This window comes from Emydura macquarii, unplaced genomic scaffold, assembly GCF_026122565.2.
Source record: "Emydura macquarii macquarii isolate MOO-44397 ecotype Brisbane River unplaced genomic scaffold, CSIRO-AGI_Emac_v2 contig_1230, whole genome shotgun sequence".
Classification (NCBI taxonomy): Eukaryota; Metazoa; Chordata; order Testudines; family Chelidae; genus Emydura; species Emydura macquarii.
The window spans coordinates 9359102-9378900 of NW_027131367.1; the positions used below are offsets into that span (position 1 = coordinate 9359102).

Consider the following 19799-nt stretch of genomic DNA (forward strand, 5'->3'; position numbering starts at 1 on the left):
AATCAGTGTGGCACTTGGCTTCAGTGGAGGGAGTCTGCAGTTACACCAGCGTGAGAGAGCAGAATGTACAGCAGTGTGAAAGCAGTGAATTTAAACTGGTCTGAAAACCAGTGTGAGCTCAGGACTAGGGCCCATAGATCTCCTGCCAGCTAAAAGCAACCAGTGTTACCATGGTGTGCTTCCATTAGAAAGTGGGCTGCATGTCAAGCCCTTCATTGTAAAAGAGCAGCACATGGGTGTGGTCAGTCCTGTCCCTACACATTGTGCTGGTTGCTCAATGCATAAGTTACTGGTCATCTCAGCTGCTGGCTCCCTAGCAGCCTACCCATGCATAACTTGAGCGCTATGATAGAAAAGAAAGACCAGAGACACTAAAATAAGGGAAACAAACTAGGCGCCCTTAGCTTTTTTCTCAGTCCGTCATTGCAAGATGACCACCTTTTAATTTGTGGTTGTACTGCTACTGGAACCATGGAAAGCATGGGGGGTTATAAACAGTTTGCAGTGTACCACCCCTGTTTATTTTCACGCTAGGCAGCAGGGAGTGTGTATCAGGACCCCTTATTGAGGAACACACAGTGGTTAGGCTGTGTAGCTACTTTATTATGGCTCCCAAGAATTGATGATTTTATTGAGGCAACGTTCAGTCCCCTTGAAAAATGTGGTCTGTTGGAAAGTAGCTTCATGATGAAAGCTAATCTGGCATCACTTAGCGGCAGTGATAAGTGTTTTGGGGGCATGCAGATAATTTCACATATTATTTAATTAGGGAATGGACCTGAGAGTAACTGAAGAGGGGACCCTCAGAGATGTGACATATTATGGGTTGTTTCTTCAGAACTAGTGACAGCTAATAATAGACTTTCAAGCGTATGGGCTGAAAAAAAAGACCATCCCATTATTCCATGACACACTAAAGCAAATATACAGCTGAGAGACGAAAAATTTAAAAGTTTATTAAACATTAAGAATATCAGACAAAAAGATTTGGGCTGAATGGCATAGAGGATGCAATCCATTTCATGGCATACATTTATTTTGAGCTTATATGTTAAACTTGTATTTAAACAGACGCTGTCTTGTGGTGTTGCCCAAAATACAATGGTTGATCACGTAATTTTTAAATATTTTTTCCAAGTTTTAAAAAACAAACAAAAAATAAACCATATTTCTCACTCTCCAATAAACCACACACAAAAATCATTGTTAAAGTGACACTAGTGGCTCACAAACCCACAATGCCAAGATAATTCAATCCTTAGCTCACCCCATTTTGCCTCGAGCCAGTGTCTGTGATGTTATGTACCATCCTGATGCTGAAACAGATAGGCGCAGCAGATTGAGTTAAGCGTGACGCATCAGCCAAGAATGTTTTCTTTTAGCTCTGAATTTCTTGCTTTTGTGGATTCAAGTCAGAACTTTCATTCCATGATGCTGGTTCTTTTAGTGCCAACAGCATCTGACAACACCTAATTCCTAAGGCGATAGGACCTATGAATAGAGTTGAAATTGATTGCTTTTTTTAAAAAGTGGTATTTTTTATAAAAAGTTAAAATAATTGACTTAAGGTCCAGTATAAAGCAAACATTTAGCCAATGCGTCTTGTTCACTTATTAGATTTCAGTGGATTATCACGTAAATACATAGTTAGATCATTTTTTAAAAAGCCATATAATTTGATAGACCTAAGAACTCCATTAGAGTCAATAAGGCCCTTCAGAATCTCGAGTATCCCTAATACGGTGCCTTTAAAGTTGAATACAAGGTAAAAGGTTTTTTTAAAATTGTTATTTTGGGAAAGTGTCCGGGGCTGAGAACTTATGTGTCAAGGTTTATCCCACATGTCATTTTAAATGAGTTAGGTACCCAACTCCTGCTGTAAGAGAGGAGTCCCTGATTCCCTTAGGTGTCTCTGAAAATCCTAGCCTAAATGCCCAAGTTATAACCTCCTAAAATCATGGTGCCAGTGGTGGCTTTATGGAAAAGTTGACACAACTCTAGTGTTAACAGCGCTGCTGGGCGTTGCTTTAATATTAGTAGCTAATGGACTGAACAGCCCGTCCTGCTTATTCTGAGTCTCTCCAAGTCAAACAACATGTTTTCATTTTGTTGTTCATTTGTCTAGCCTTCAGACCATGACAACAGTATGCATGACTTATAGATATAAGGCACCTGAACAGACTCGGACGTGTTTGTGATGTTAGACGAGGTAGCTGCTAGAAACCTCTGCTGGCACACGGTGGAAACACTACCGTGTTGCTCCTCCCCCATCCCCCAATAAATAAGTTGGAACAAAACAAGTGTGTCTCCACACACACACACACACACACCCCACTAAAAAAAAGACAAAAAGTGCTCATTTATAAATTTTCTCAGCTGCCTTTTATGTTTTGATGAGTGATTATAGCAACAATGCGACACACCCGTACTTCCAGTTATTTGTGTACTGGCTGATTTCACAAACACAGCTCCCGCTATTTAAAACTTCATTTGCAGTGTCACAAAAGATGGTGTTCCAACACTGTTGCAAGTTGCCACTTTGCTGCCAAGCGTGTGCACATTAGCGGCATCTTGCTTTAGCCTGCCACTCCCAAAGAACATTAAAAAAAAAAAAAACAACAACAACAAACCACCATTTGTTTTCTAGTCAGTGGATATATTGACGTGGATCCACCATTTTCAGGCCAAATACATATTCCACACATCCCATCTAGTTTATACTGGACAATACTTGACTTTCTATGCTCTGAACCTTCTTGAAGCTCATGGACATTCAATCCACGGAATAAATGGTCCACAGGAAACTAGTGAGTATTAAGGGACCCTCTATATTTGAATGCATGGTTTTTGAGGAAGAAAAAATGGAAAAATCCCATCGTGAAAGGATGTGTTTAATGTAGAACAAAATGTTTAGTCCTTTGTAACAACCTTCTTAAGCAAGACTATGATTTACTGGAATGAATAACCTTTTTATTTGGGGGAAAAAAGTGACAAAACCCTAGAAAACTGTGTGAGCCAGACATGTAGCACCATATTTTCCTCACATGTAAATAAATGTATGCAATACATATAACTGTATAAATGAACAAAACCATTTATTAAGAATCCAGAGGGAAAAATTCTAGCAGCCGCAGCAGCAGATTTGAAATGAGCGTGAGATTTTTATTTTTCTGCCTCTGCAAAATATTGCATTGTCCAGTATATACTTGACTAAACTTCATGTTGTGCTTTGTCTGTGTCAAATAGATTCTTTATATGTTTCTAATGGAAAATGATAAAGCTTCTTGTCATATTACTTTCAGAAAAATTTAATTTAAAGCACAAAACATGCTGATGTGTCAGTGGTAGGCTTAAAATATTAAAGTTCTCAAAAAACCTAAAGCGCTTCCTCTCTGTACAATACAGGTGAATATATATCTTTGCTATATATTTTAAACATGGAATAACTCTTTTCTTTGCTATATATAATATATGTCTCTTTCAAAATACACTGTGTCAGTATTTGTATTTGAAAAATACTGTACAAAAGACCACATACTATAATTCTGTATAAACTTTATACATTTTATATTATCTATTCTTTTGGTCTATAGTAAACATTTAAATTGATTGGATTAACCACAGTATATGACAACACCATTGCCTTCTGAAATACACCAGTGTCTTACATTCGTTTTCAAAAGTCCACTTTGTAACAGAACATACGTTCAAAAGCAGATAGAGAGAAAACAGAATACATTTCAGAACCATCAGTTCAAGACACGCTCAAAATAACATCACTAGAAAAAGGGGGGGGGGTTGCAAGACAGTGACTCTTCTAACTGAATAAAAAGAATTTTCAAACAGCAAGATATAATCCTCAGAAAATATATTACAGAAAGTGGAAAATGAATAGTTAATTCTTGAATCACAAAATGGGACTCTGAGCCAATGCAATATTAAATGAAAACTAAACCAAAAACTCCTCTAATTTCAACATCAAAGCTGATTTGATATTTTTTAATTTTGTTGCATCAACTAATTGTCCTCTCTCTTTTATACAAACCCTCTGTTCCAGGGATTCTTTCAGCATGCTCATATCAATGGGTCTTTTATTTATTTATTTATTTAAAAGACATTAAAACTCTTATTAAGTAGGGAAATCATCCTACGTCCACTAGGAACACCCAGGCAGCATGCGCTAGTGTACAATAGGATTATTGCTTTAGGTACAGACAGTGCAAAATACACACTCTGTATTTCATTAATAGTTCTCCTATCTATCTGGTGTTTGTGGAAATAAAAGGAAACTTAGCAGATATAGATAAGTCATAATGGGATCTATAATGAGTAGAGCTAACTCAGTCTAACAGCACTTTAAATCTGAAGACAGCGATCACCGAAATTTAAAATACAACAAAAGCGATCTATAAATATTTCTGTAGTGTTGTACTAAATTATTGTTTGTGCACTTCATTAGCATGTTAACGTCTCTGATTAGACATAATTAAACAATAGCTTGTTACCCTTGAAAACTGAGATCTACTTTTTAAAATTTTTTATTGTTTATTTTTACTGGGATCTTTCCAAGTCAATCGGGAGGATGGAACTGTTTAGAACAACATAAAAATCCTAATCAGAAGCAGCACTGAAAAAAAAATAATAAAAAGCTTACTATGGCAGGTCTCAACAGCCCAAGTAAAAACGTGTCACCCTTTGAAGAGGGTTTCATAAAAATGGGAAGTGCTGAGATGCGCGCACACACGCATACACAAATAAAAATAACGTAAGTCAGTTTTGTTTCTGCTTCTGGTAAAGTGCTGATGACAGAAAGGTTGGTTTGGGTGTGGTGCTATCAAACAGGAAACACATTGTCCATCTATTAAAATGCCAACCCACAACAAAAAAGAAGAAAAGAAAATCGCCATTTACAGGGGCCCGTGACGAGTTTCGTACTTCGCCAGCACGTTCTTGCATTTGCCCAGCTCTTTCCGTAAGTCAGCCACCTCTTGGCGGAGGGCTGAGTTCTCTTTCTCCAGGAATGAGGCGCGGATGGCAATCTGGTTTTCCTTCAGCCGCCGGGCATCTCTCGATCGCTTGGCAGCCATATTATTCTTTCTACGTCTTGCCCAGTATTTGTCATCCTGCTCATTAAGTACATAAAGAAAGAGACAAGATGTTAGATTTCAGTAAACTAAGAACTACTTAAGGCAGGAGGTTTCACTGTTAACCGCACTGCAGTCTCTCGGCTCCAAAGTGACTTTACATTTGAGATTTCACTGGCCATTGTTGCTTTCATTTGCACATCTCACTGAACAGTGACAATATCAGTAATTCTTGGGCAAATACTAGATCTATGTGCAATGGTCCCTCAAATGGGCGTACATGTTGGCCTGCCTATTTATCTAAGTGTTTGCACTAAGCTCACCATCGGGGAAGCTTGGTTCTGAAGACCTTCAAAGAATAACTAACATGCCCCTGGAGCCTCGCTGGCCGCAGTGCGCCACTCATTCCGATTACCCCAGTGAGGCACACACACACACAATCGGAAATGGGGACCATGTATAGAGGTCGTTGCCCAATCAAGGGATTATGGGCCCCAAACCACTTCCACTGAAGTAACTGGGGCTTTTGCCATTGATTTCACTGGAACTGAAGCAGACCCTAAGAGACAAAAGCTGATCCATTGAAGGCAATGACCGAATCCCCATTGAACCAGCTCCTAAAGCATATCCATTTGTGAAGCACGTGCTTTGTTTTCTAGGCTCTGGTTTGGGATGCCCCACCCCGGTCAGAGGTGCTCCCCTCCCGGCTGACTGGCTGTCTGCACCACAGTCTCTTTTCCTCAGCCTCACTCCATTTGCTCTCCATCCTTCCCTCCCCACCCCCATCCAATTTGTCTCTTCTCCCTTCCTTTGCCTTTTGTTTAGCTTATTATCCCCCTCCTTTAAAAAAAAAAAAAGGAGTAACAATGGACCCTTGGCACTAACATGCTGTTTGCCATCACTCTGTTCGCTTTGCTCGTATGTTGCATCCCCATCCCCGTACCATTTGTCCATCTTGTCTATTCAGCCTGTAAGCGCTACAGGGTGCTGACTGTCTTCTACTCTGTGCATGCAGCGCCCAGCACAATGGAGCCCAGTGATCGGTCACCAGGCTCTAAGGTACTACCAAAATACTAGTCATAAGAACAAGAGGCCCCTGGAAGAGAAGTCCTTGGAGAAGCCATTATGCCGGGTTTGAGACAGGGCAGAATTGGGGTGGACTGCTTTTGCCTCACGACCCTACAGCCACACATACCGTTTCAGTCAAGGGCCTACGTTGAGTGCCTGCCAGAATTTGTCCCAAAATGCCTCAGTATGTTTCCTTAAGTTAACATGTACTAAAAGTATCATTCTTAAAAACTCGTGCTGCCTTCAGGAATTCAGCAAAGGAGATAAATCACCAACTAACTATACCTGATTTCCCATCCTCCCCTTCCCCACCCACCACTTAAAATTAAACAGTCTTCACTGAAATAAACATTCGGAAGTTTCTATGCTACCTTGATCTTACCAAATTGGAATGAAGTTCTAGCACAATTCTGGGGACTAGCCACATTTTGACAGGGTGGTGCGTATTCCAAACAATGATCTTCATCCGTCTGCAGCACAAGGCCCGTGCACTAATTAAGCCCCACTCAGAATACTGCCAGGCTGGAACAACTGAGGGCAAAATTCTCCTCTCAGATCTACACAACCCATCCCATCTTCCGCCTCCCTTCTGACGGTGGCTTCCCCATTGCACATGCCGTGGGAGAAGAATAGCGTATCAGTCTAAAGATTTACACTGAGAGGAGAATTCTGCCGTTAGGCTGGACTGAACTTTTCATGTTCCCCTTATGAAATATTTTCTCCCAAAGTCCGATGGTTAGAAACAGAAAAGGCAGCTATTTTAACACTGCAGCTGCCTTCAGCCATCAGGCATCCTGTTTTAATGCTGCTCTGTACCTTGTGTCACATTTACAGTAGTGCAAAACTAGAGGAAAACGCTTCCTATTTTAGTTGGTAGCATTTTACGTGCCCTTTACATTCACTTTGAAGGTGTAAGTTCAAATGGTAATGGTGAGTGGGGCCCAGTGTAACAAAATCTCCGTTCCCCTGTTCTTAGATGGGACCCCAAAAAAATCCACTTAAAAAAAAGGCCATGACCCAGGTTTATAATTTCCCATCTCACTCCTCTCCACAGAAATCAGCTTTAAGCAATTTATTATTGTGCCATCTAGATCTCATCCACCTTTACTTTAACAAACTGCAATGGCAAATCCCTTAATCCAGGCCTGAAAGAGGCCAGGCTGGTATTTCAGAGTCACATGCACTCCAGAGACAATGGCCTAATCTGTTTACTCTGCCCCAGAACTCAGTCAATCCTCACGGCAGGATAACAGCCCAGGGCAACCAAAGGTATCTTAGAGGAACGAGAGACCCTGAACTCCCCAGTCGATCACACACATGCACGGAGGACACTACATTTTCCATCTCTGACATGAAATATTCCCAGGGCATCTCTGCAGACAATTTTCTTTTCTGTCCCCATATCCTGTAAATATAAGCTGGCATATAACGATTCTTTGGAGATAATACAATAATGATTGACACTATGGGTCAAATTCCCACTTTTCTTACACCTGGCAACCCTTCTGATTCTGAGCACCTTTTACATAGATAGGACCCCTCAGTCCAAACATGAGTGATCTCAGTGGAGTTGTAAGGGTGTCACCACGAGCAGAATTTGGCATAGCAATCACATGCTATCAGGAAGACGTATAAAGGAAGTCTGGGGATATATGGACAAAGACAGTAACATAAATCATTTGATGAGTTCCAGAGGGATAGCCATGTTAGTCTGTTTTCAGCAAAACAATGAGAGTTCTGTGGCATCTTAAAGATTAAAAAATGTATTTGGGCATAAGCTTTCGTGGGCAGAAACCCACTTTGTCACATGCATCAATCCAAACCAAATGCATAAATCATTTGGTTACCACTTGAAATGGGATTTTTTTTTTTTTTTTTGCACTTTTAACTCTGATGACACTGGCTCTTGGCAACAGTTTTCTGAGGGATAAAAATAGCAAATGTTGACAGACTCTCTCTCTAATGCCATCAGCCTACTGTAAACACATACCAATTCCCTGTATACGTGGGGCCTGATCCAAAGCCCACTGCAGTCACTGGAAAGATTCCCATGAACATCAATTGGCTAAGGATCTGTCTCTTGGGAAACAGTAGCAGCTCAAGACTATGCAACACACTGTGCTATGTCCTTATGGAAGCTGCATGATACGAACAGTTTTCCATGTGAAGATAATTTGCCCAGGTCTTCAGTAAAGCATGTCACCTGATCATTCTACTTTGGTCCCTTCTGTATGTTTTGTTTTGTTAACGCTGTCTGTCCCTACATGGAACTACATTTAAAGTTCACACTTTTGAAACCCTGACAATATGGTTCATTAAGTGTGATTCTTCTCACCACAGATACTCAATCAGGTTGCATTGCACCATTCCAGTAACACACACGAGACCGTTTTCAGGTTTTAAGAGGGCTGTTGTCAAGTTCTTTTTAAAGTTAGTTTTTAAAGGAATTTAATTTGCTCTGTGATAAGTTTTAGAAGCTTGAAAATGCTTCTTTCCCTGCTGGTTCTGGCCTGTGACTTTTGGCCACCTTCACAAAAATGGATATGAAAATGTTCATGCCTTGTCTGTGTGCTAGCGTGAACAGGATTCTTAAATACTGCTGCCGTCAGCGCAATAAGTACAAGCGCACAAATACTGTGATAGAGTAAAGTCCTACCTAAATAGCAAATTCTAAAAAAAAACAAAAAACCAAAACCTGTGTGTGTGTGTGTGTGTGTGTGTGTGTGAGAGAGAGAGAGAGAGAGAAACTCTATATAGCAGCAACAGTGTCTTAGGCACATTACAGACAATTTCAAGGAGGTCAAATTATGGGCCTGACTATTTGATTTAGAATCATTGTATTATATCTTACCAGAATTAGTTTAGCCCCTTCCACCTACACTTAGGGAAAATGATGTTTCAGCATTGTGTTTGTCCTTCAATTGTCACAGAAAAAATTAAGGTAACCTCAAGAGGAGTGCATGGCAGAGAGAGCTTCACGCTATCATTTATCAGACACAACAAACTGTTCAGCATTCATTCATTACGGGTGAATTTCATCCGGGAGCAGTTACCTTTATGCCCCACGTAAGGCATTAGTGGGGAATATGCAGTGCATAGTGCCTCTGTCTTGGGATCATTTTTCCCTTATGGGAATTAAGAAGAATAACTGAGACACCAGTTGAGATCAGGGACCTCTCTATAAGTCTGTACAGTATCTGGTCCAGTAAGAGATGATTTGTGCCTCAAAGAGTTCAAAATCTAAGTAGACAAGACAGACAGAAGGAAGGAGAAAGGAAATATCATAAGCCCATTTTATACACGGAAAAATGAGGCTCAGAGAGTTTAACTGACTTGTCCAAGGTCACACAGGAAGTTTCTGGCAGATCTGGGGAAAAGTATCATGAGCTCCTAAATTTCAGCCTGTTGCCTTAACTATAAAGACATCCTTCCCCTCAGATCTGAACTCACACCAATTTTTCAGTAGCATGTTTCCACTGGCTTCAAAGGAGTCACTCCTGATTTACACAATGTATGAGACTAGATTCAGGCTCAAAACCTTCATTTGAGAAAACAGCTTACACATTTTCTTCCCTAACAGCCTGATCACCAGTTCCAATTTACCTTCAGATCTTCCGGAATGAAGACTTTACGGGCCTTCTTAATCATCGGCTGTGGTTTGAGCTCTTCCTCAGAGAACTTGCGTTTACGAGGATCAAACATCTCCTGGCCAGGGATACTGGAGAGAGCAAGATCTGCAGGGTCAGGTTCATAGCCCACAGGAACTTGGATTGTCTCAGGGTCAATGGGACTCGGCGTGTTACGATTTGTTGGCAAGATCTGACCTATAGCAATAGAAGATGGGTTCAAGATGTGTTATAAAATAAAAAGCAAACGGCCTCTTTACATTTGGATTTTAGAGAATCTTGAAATACATTGCAAGCAATAACTCATTAAGCATCTAAATACCTCTGAGACGAACTGTGGTTATTAAGTGTAAGAATATCCATGTTATACAGGGATACCTTCAGGCCCATAGAGGCTCAGGGTCAATATTTTCAGAAGTACCTGCTAATTGTGGCTGCCTCCATTTCTAGGTGCCCAGCTTGGGACCTCACCAGTCCACCGGAGGGATAGGTGCTCAGCACCTTTGAAGATCAGTCCATTGGCATCTCAAGTTGGGAACACAACATTTAAGGTTCTCAAAACGTTTGGCCATTGAACATGTTGGCCTACGTTACTTAGCCACGGTCATCGAATTAGGAATAGAACCATAGGCTCCCACACCCAGTCCTCTGTTCTATGCACTAAACAGTCTTTCCCACGGTTCTCGTAAACACATCTGTTTACATATCATATTTAAGCAAAGGGCAAATGTAGTTTGGAATCAAACAGTATATCATGTTTCCAGCAGCACGTACAGTGACTGGTACAAAAATCTATTGAGGTTTGGTAAAATACCTCATCCATGAGTGTGAAATACAGCTGTACTAATTCTAGTTCCACCATGCCATTTTATTAGTGATATTCTGAAAGGCAATGCAAGTAACTAGAAATATTAAGGACTATAGTGACCACTTAAAAATAAGCTGCAAAGGGGAAATAACATGGGTGTATGCCTTTTTTACTCTTCTATAATGTATGAAAAGGGCCTGTACCCCCAAAAAGTTTTAACTTCTTGTTTTTAATCTTAGTAATACCGATTCTCATCTTCCCTGTTTTTGATGGATTCCGTAAGAACCAGAAAAGTGCTTCTTTGAACAGAAGAGGGAATGCCTGAATCTTTAACAAAAAAGAGGTTTTTCTCCAAAGTGTTTTTATGGCATTTAATAGGTATAAAAACCAGAGTTTTAAACAATCTGACAAAAATTTTTTCCCCATTTCCACTGCTCAGGTTTCAATCTCTGCAGTCCTATTTACAGGAGGGCAATTTGTACCAATGTAGCCACACCAATGGATCTACTCAGTCGTAAACTGCTAATGTAGATGAATTTTACTAGAATAAAACTATTACACATACAAAGAGAAATGTTATGGACTTCTGTACATCCAGGGCTAATCTTGCAGTCGCCATTAGGGCAGTATTCCTATTGAAATCTCTTAATAACATCAGGCAAAGTTTCAAAAAATATTTAAGTGCCTAAGGGATTTTACAGCCATATCTCAGTGACTGAGGAACACAGGTAATCTTGACTTCAGACTTAAGAGCCTAACTTAAGGGGCTTCTATTTTTCAAACTCTTGGCCATCATTATTACACTTACTATGTCAGTAAGGTCATTATGACTCTAGAGATCCGATGGCTTTCATAATAACTTTACTAACATACTGTTACTTTCCATAACATCTTCATATTTGAATGTGCATTTGTAATATTTACTGTGCAAATTAACACCTAAAATCATCACTCTTTAAATGTCATTTCTAACTCCAAATCAAGGAATTATCAAAAACATTTTTATTATTCTATATAAATAATAATAATGTTGTGGAGAAATTGAATAAGACAAAGTTTTGGTCACAGAAATCATGGCGTCAGTAACACCCATTTTAAAATAGCACCAACAACATCAGTTTCTAGGAAAGGCTGGGATGGGCTCAGGAGAAGAAAAAGGTGGATCAAAGTAATTTTTTTTTTTTTAAAAAAAAAAAAAAAAAAAAAAAAACCCAAAAAAACCCCAAAAAAACCACCCAAACAACAAAACCTGAAACAATTCAGTTACCAGTGTTGGACCAACAGCAGGATGTTTCCTTCTCTCTCTCTCAGGATGTAGCATGTTGCTGCCAAGATCCCATTGCTAAAAACTGAACATTTCCTGTTGTGACTCATTAACAAAATCAGAAAAAAAACTTCATCCCAGTGCCTATCCACAGGGGTGACAGTAACTGAACTATAGAGCATGTTCCTGACAAATGTATCACTGATAACTGCAGTTACAGTGTAAAAATCCTGAGAGGGCGCTCATAGCATGCTTGCTACTATGAAGAAGTTACTTATTCAGTTTCAGAGAGCCATACTATTTGACCCTGATACATAATTAGTAGATCTCTTTATTCTTTATAGAGCAGTGAACACTCAAGTCAGATGTATTTTAGCAAGTGAAGCAAAATAAAGTTAAAAGCTTAATGGAAGAAACATAGCACACTAGATTTGTTGGTCTGCCTGAAAGAGTTTCATGAAAAAGATGTTCAGTTCCCTGGATGCACAGAATGTAGCTTGAAACAGCTTTGATTAAATTACTTTTGCCTAACACATTTTAGGTCTTTTTTAAGGTGGGGGAAAAACTCAGCCTATTAACTATTTTAAAGCCAACCTGAGAAGCTTAGTAAACTAAAGATACTTGTTTGTAGCTTTATTGTAATGTATTGCATGGCTAAACTCATTTTAGATATATGGGGTGGGGTAGAAATGGGCTTATTTAAATGATTAAATACAGGCACTTTCCTTTGATGCTAGTACATTTGTAGCTGTCAAAACAGAGCAGCCAAATATTTTCTAACATACAAATATAGATCTTGCAAATTTTATGTTAAGGGTAGAAACAAACCAAAATCATAGCACTGAATACTTTTACATATTTATTTTTGGTGGGGAAGAGATGTGTTCAAAGAGCAGAGTGGATTTTGAAAATGGCCCCTAGCTTTCTAATAGACCTGAACCAAAAATCTGGTTCTAAATAGTGCTGAACTCTGAGATGTTCAATAGCTGGATTAAACACTGCTATCTATCTAGGATACTTGTATGGATTCTATTACCATAGTAGCTGAGCACCTCCCAATCTTAAACTCACAGCACTCCTGTGAGATAGCCCTGCCCTAATTGTCTCAATTTTGCAGCTGGGGAACTGTGGCACAGAGATTAAATGACTTGACCAAGGTCACACAGGACTCTGTGGCAAAGCAGGGAATTAAACCTGAGATTATCTAGAGTTCCAAGCTAGCATCCTAAACACTGGATCTTCCTTAAACAAATCCCTCAGACACAAAATATGTTTCTGTGTTTTTATAATTCATACAATTTAAAATAATAATAAATAATTCTAGCAGAGATTTGGAAACATTATGTGAATAAAAAATAAAATTCCTTAAGAATTATTGTTACACACAAGTAAATTTTTTTCCATCACAATTGTTTTTCCGACAGCAAATTGGGGCTTCATCAAAATAAAATATTTTGCAAAAAGTGTCTAGGTTTCACAGAAAATTTAGGATTTTTTCATCAAAATATTGTGGCCAAAAAAATCTGGTTTTCATTCAAAGTTTCCAGGTGAAAATTTGAACATATCCATGGGACAAAAAGCTTTTGGACCAGCTTTAGTTAAGATATTTCCCACCTGCCTGCATATACCTATATCACTTAAATTGATCCAGAGAATCTAAACACTGAGGCCCTGATCCTACAACTCCACACAGCTGGACACACGTGTCAATGCACAGCTCATTCATAAAGCCGTCCAGGTGCCCTTAGATGTACATAAATCACCTAGGAGTCCCCAGGTCACTTTTTTGGGGGGGAGATGTTTATCGCTACATATGGCCCAGTTCTGCACTCCCTTACGTTTGGGGTAAATGAATAACTCCACCGAAGTCAATGGAATGAAGAGGAGCATGCAAGAGGGAGGAGAAACTATTCTCCTTTGTCCAATCTCAGGCAACTCCTGGCGCTCTGCATCTTTGTATTTATTCTAGCTACTGCTGCCAATAACACTAGCCAGAAACCTGTCTTTGTTAGTTTACTGGCTAATGGCCACTGCAGCTACGTGGTGCTGGAGCTTCTTGTAACCTAATACGATCGCACGGGCTGCTTTGGATCCAAGGCAGATCTTACTGTACAATGTACAGTATGCAGGCTCATCTTCCTTTGCCCTGCACCCGTCTTTTTCCCTATTCGTACGGCACTTTGGACTCAGACCCTTCCGCAGAATTTGTGCAGGGTGTTATTTTTATGCACTAAATTCCTCCCAAGCAGAGGCAGGTCAACAGAGAACAGAGAACGAAAGGTCACGTGCTTGACAGCCGACTAATCCCCGCATCAGCGAACTCCACAGCTGTCACAACATCCAGCGAAAGAGCTGGTCAACAGACCAGAGAGGCGGTAGTACACGAACAGTCAGCCTGGAAGAAAGCCCATGGAATGGCCAGGCAAACAGGAGGCATCTCATTCCTGGACATTAGGAGTCGGAGTCATTTTTTAAAGCACTCAGCAGTGACAACTGGGGCCAAATTTCCAGAAGAACACCAGCTTCCCTTTAGGCAGAAATGGCCAGATTTTCAGCTGAGTGTTTTGGAAAATCTGACGGCTTCATTTAGGTGTCTAAATGGGAGCTGGTGAGCACTGAACTCTGGGAAATCCATCCCTAAAGTTCTACAGCTATTAGGGAAGCAAGCTGTGTACACCGGGTAAAGGAAGCTGCGGAAGCGTCCCTTATGCAGCCCAGGCGACGTGCCTTAATCCTGACTTAAAGGCAAAAGAACTACGTCAGCACTATCTTTTCTTCTGAAAGCTTTCCCACTGGTACAGCTCCACGTGAGCAACAGTGAATATGCCAGTGTAGACAGGGCTCCAGGTGGATCCTTGCATTTAAACCACGTCATCTAAATCTGCCCACAGCAAGTCTACACGATTCATACCTATGAGGTCGACCCCTTGTCTTCACTAATGCTTCTGATGTTACGCCTATAGGTATTAGCAATGATAGTAAGTTTTTCAGGATGGTAGAAAAGGCTTAGGAGCAGATCAACATTCATGACCCGTTCGATCCTTGGCCTCTCCCACGTTGGGGGAAGCCAAATGTGGTGGCAACGTGGATACTTGTACCATGAGAACTAGACTGAGGCCAGCAACTTATGTCACCTAGGTCACCAAACAGGTGCTAGAAAGCAACAACTTTTGTCTCTGCCAACATTAATTAAGCTTCACAAACCCATCAGACATGAGAGTATTTTTATATCCCCATTTTAGCAAGTGGGAAACTGAAGCCAAAACAATTATGTGCAATGCTCCTGGTCACAATGTGACTTGGTAACAAGTGTCCTGTATCCCAGGCCCCTTCTCTAACCGTTAGTAAACACTTACTCCCTGCATTACACACAAAAGAGCTACAAGTGTAAAGAACTTTTGCAGGAGTGCCGCTTGGTGGTGGCTTGTTGTTGTTATTTGTATTAGAGTAGAGTCCCGAGGTTCCAGGCATGACCAGGGATGCTGAATTACGGTGGTACAGCTAGTCAGAAGATTTCATATTATTCACATTTGTAATCAATCAAAAGCAAATCCACTCCATTTTCTGGAAAGTCTCTCTCCCCCGCCCCATTTCTCACCCAGCCATAAAGCTGATTGAAAAATGTATATGAAAAGGACAGGGGTGAGAGAGGGGAAGCATTGTTCTGATTTTTTTTTTCTGTAGTTGTTCTAGTAGTTTTTACATATTTGTACAGGGGATTCGATTCAATCGTTAGGAGCTCAGCAGAAATAGATTACGTACTTTCAGTTAACAGACTTTCTTAGGCAAGCTAAAATGCACTTCAGGTTTGTCCATTATAATACAGTCTGTCAGTTAAACCGACATACAATCTTCTCCCAGAACTACCCTAGAGAACAACACTGCAGTGTAAATATGTTTTCCAAGTCTTCTTTCCCTCTGGCAGCTGTCGAGCCATCGGGGGTAGTTCTCTGACAGCAAATCACAGATAGTCCCAGACTAATCTGTGATCTACTTTTGCATTAACTCTTTCATCCCACAGATAAGCACATCAACGCACAGATCTACAGTGCAGCAATCAGGATGGAGTTTGTAGACTAGCAGAATGTAGAAGGGGAAGTGAAAGGAGGACGTAATTATTTTAGGGCAATGTCTCACTAACTAATAGAATTGTTAGCTAGAAAAGTGATTATGTTAACAGAAACTAAATGTTATCTTCACATGTATATTATTAACCCTAATAGTGCTTTACTGAAATAGAGACAATTATATGGAGAATAAGAACATAATCTGTGCTTACACTAAATGGAATAAAAATAAACAGTGTATGAGATACCAACCGTTATAGTTCAGGACAATACCAATCACTAGCTGCCTGGGGTTAGGAAGAAACTTCACCCTTGGGTGTATTATTGCAAATAATTAGTATAGGGGTTTTACAGCTTCCTCTGGAGCATCTGATGCTGGCAATTGTCAGTGACAGACCAGTGTATCTGGACCAGTGTAGTCTGATCCAGCATGGCCATTCCTGTGTCCCAATCCTAAATAAATGGGATTCTATATTATGCAGTAAAAATTTCTAGAGAAATATCCTTGAATGACCAAAGCAACCACTCTGGCAGATTAATGTAAAACATTAGGATAGTCTAATCTTTTGATTGGTGAGTAACAAAAGCAACAACAAAAACACTTTTAAGACAAAAAAAAAGTGTTGTTTATAAACTGCATTTGAGTTCTGAAAGAATCACCCTACAGTATGTGTCATCGCTAGGCATTGTGTGCATGCCTGCTTGGGATCTGAATGAAAATATTGTACAATAATGCATAAGCACAAGGTGGGGCTGAAGGGGGCTGGATGAAGGCTGCAGTGTGATCTTGATTTGTGTGTTCCCAATTAAGAGTTTAAGAATAAGGAACAGAACCAATCTGAACTCTTTAAGGTTTGAGCTTCCAGAGCAGTTACAGATCGTTTAATTGAATGGAGGACTGTGAATCACACAAGATAGAATTAAAGACTTTATTTAAAATAAACCAGTGAGTTAAAATGAACAGCCATTACACCACACACTGCATTTATACTCGCATTCCAAGATGAAATGGTGCATTCAGGGGTGATCAGTCCCTGGATGAGAAGAATGGGTATTTAATCCTTTCTCTACTGGTACCTTGATGGTGAAAGACACACTGCTCTAAAATCAGCATACTACCCCTTTTTAATCAATTATAATACCACCCCTTAATCATTTAAATCTACCTTTGACCAGATCTGTGTTTCTGCTACCATATTACATCTTCTGTACTGCAAAACCCAAATACCTTATTCATGTCAAACATCATTTTAATGATCATTTGCATCAATGCAAATTCTGCGATTACCAATATTCCAAAACATCCAGAAGTTCCCCTACACCGCCTGCTAACACCAGTGAAAACACAAACATGTTTACTATACGACCCAAGGTTATGCTCTGCATCACTTCTATTAATACCTCATTCACTCATGAGAACCAGCTTAGCTTTAGCTAATATGAAGCGTAAACTTTAGGCCTAAAAGCCTACTCCCTACTTGCATTTCAGCACCTTTCCCATTAGCATAAAGCGAACGTTACTCTATAGGCTACAACAGGCAACTTAACTTTTGAGTGCTTGACTTCGCAGCCTTAATGGTGTTCGTTTAACCGTTTGTTTGTGTGTAGTACAGATGTACTATGCCTATACTTTACAATATTGCCTTTCAAAAGAAAATCCCAGGCATATACACAGAGCACCACTGCATATAAACTGCAAGGTTTTTGGGACAGAGACTAGCTAAAATTTTCAAAAGTGCCCAGATGACTTAGCGGCCTAAGCGCCACTGACTTTCACTTAGACGCCGAAATCCCCTTGTGAAAAAGGGAGACAGGCACTTTTGATAGGCCACTGTCTTTTTATTACGTGTATATACAGTACTTAGCTGAATGGCGCCTTGTTCATTGATTGAGGCCCCCCTAGCACATGTTTAAACTGCAAAGGAAAACCTGCTGCACCGAATCTCAGGGTATGTGTAAGCTGCAATTAGACACCCCCAGCTGGCCTGTGCAGCCTGAACTCAGGGACCCTCACACCCCACAGGGTTCTACAGCCCAGGTCCAGCCCAAGCCCGAACATTTACATGGCAGTTAAACAGCTCCAGGGCCTGAGCCCAAGACCTGGCACAGGCCAGCCGCGAATTAACAACTGCAGCCTAGACCATACCCTCAGAGCCTGGATCCGCTGACAAAGGCTCAGAGACTTGGTGCTGTGGGTTTTTCTTTGAAGTACAGATGTACCCTTAGTGCTACCATAATAAATACCACCACGTTCTAAGGACCCAATCAGAAAATTAGCCAAACTTCCCTCTCTTCCCAAATTCTCTTTCCCTCCCGCCTTTTTGGAGGGAAATGATTTCTCCATCGGTAGCTGAGATCCACACAGATGCTCCAGGCAGCATCTGAACAACATTGGTCTGCTTCAGCCTCCTTGAGTGCACGACAATGCAGACGCTCTTACTGCTTCCTCTAACTCACCCTCTCACGTGCCTTCCTTGTGCTAGCCTTGATCAGGAAATCTCCCACCATTGTGCCATTCCACCGCAGTGGAAAAAAACCACCTGTGCTCTGCCTGCACAAGTTGCTCCCTCTAGTGGTACTGCAATGGTGGGCGATTCCACAAAAAAGCCTACTGTAGACACCTTGCAAGCCATCACTCCTGATTCGATAGGCCACTGAGGCTCATAGGTTAGTATGTTCCATACAATGCATGGGGGAGCTAATGGATTATTTAACTATGTGCGTGATGAGCCATCACTGCTTTGATTGTCGATGCAGGCGCAGCTGGTGGGAATGCAAACCCCCGACACAATGCACATGGTGTGATCATGCTCATCCAACTTCATGAGTTCAGCGGGGAAAGTCGACTGAAATTAAAATCGACTTCAACTGCGCTGTATAGACATACCCTTAGACTCCAGCCTCAGCTCACATTCCCCTTGCATTGTTCCTTTTATTTATTCTCCTTGTGAACATGTGTGAATGGCTAATGAACATCCAAGACAGGTGTCACGCACTGAGCAATGCATCTCATGCAAAGCCATCATATGCTGCCCTTGTCTCATGTATCTATTCCCTAATTACGGTACCCAAGCCCATCTTGTCATCTCACTGGCTGTGTGTTCTCAAAAGTCCATAGTGTGAGATTTCCAGTGGCATGGAAAAACACTGCACTGTCGACTGCAAAGCCACACAAAATGAGTGCATTTTCCACCCCCTTCCTACAGCCAGCAGTTAACAGCAATTCTTAAAATCACTAACAGTTGCTAAGAGATGATGTACAGCAGTGTCCTTAAGCGAGGGGGAACCACTCACTGTATAGCACGTTACAGATCTAGATGATGATATTGGTCCTTTCTGATCTCAAAGTGTATGAGATCCCTGCAGATTTTTTCTTTCCTTTTTTGATCTGCACATCTGTGCTGCATGAACCACAAATCTGAACTATTAGTAACGCTTCCAGCTTTAGTTTAAGGATTTTTATTCACTAAAACATAGTCCGTGTGTTACATTGCCAAAAACAAATAGATACTTTACACAAGATTATTTGTAAGAAGTGATTATCAAATTACAAAACAGAGTAAATAGAGGTGTACACATGATCTTCCAGATAATGAATAATTAGTGGCTCAGTAAATTTTGTTTCCTCCAGTTTAAATTAAGGGCTGCTTGTGCATAGAAAAAAAAATTGTATCTGGAAGAATTTGTCCCTATATTCTAAGCAAGGAATGAGTGTGTGTGCGCATTTAGTATCTCTCTATCTTTGCCTACAATTTACATAAGTGCATTAATAGCACAGTAGGTTGAGAGGGGTTTGAAATTAGATGGAACACACTATAATGATGGTTAGGACAAATTCCAAAAGAACATGCTGTTCCAGAAAGAAATTATTCTGCACATGGC

General features: G+C 40.5%; 1 protein-coding gene across 2 annotated transcripts in view; it reads right to left on the reverse strand.

Annotated features, from left to right (window-relative positions):
• Window positions 1-939: 939 nt before the first annotated feature.
• Window positions 940-19799, reverse strand: part of HLF (HLF transcription factor, PAR bZIP family member) — a 42572-nt gene continuing 23712 nt past the window's right edge. The window contains exons 3-4 of one of the 2 annotated variants that reach the window (XM_067547423.1): window positions 9756-9976; window positions 940-5123 (exon numbers count right to left, since the gene is read on the reverse strand). In XM_067547423.1, coding sequence (XP_067403524.1) covers window positions 4908-5123; window positions 9756-9976 — 437 coding nt within the window. In that variant the 3' untranslated portion in view covers window positions 940-4907. Of the gene's footprint in view, window positions 5127-9755; window positions 9977-19799 lie in introns of both variants that reach the window. The other variant, XM_067547422.1, reaches the window with a different exon arrangement.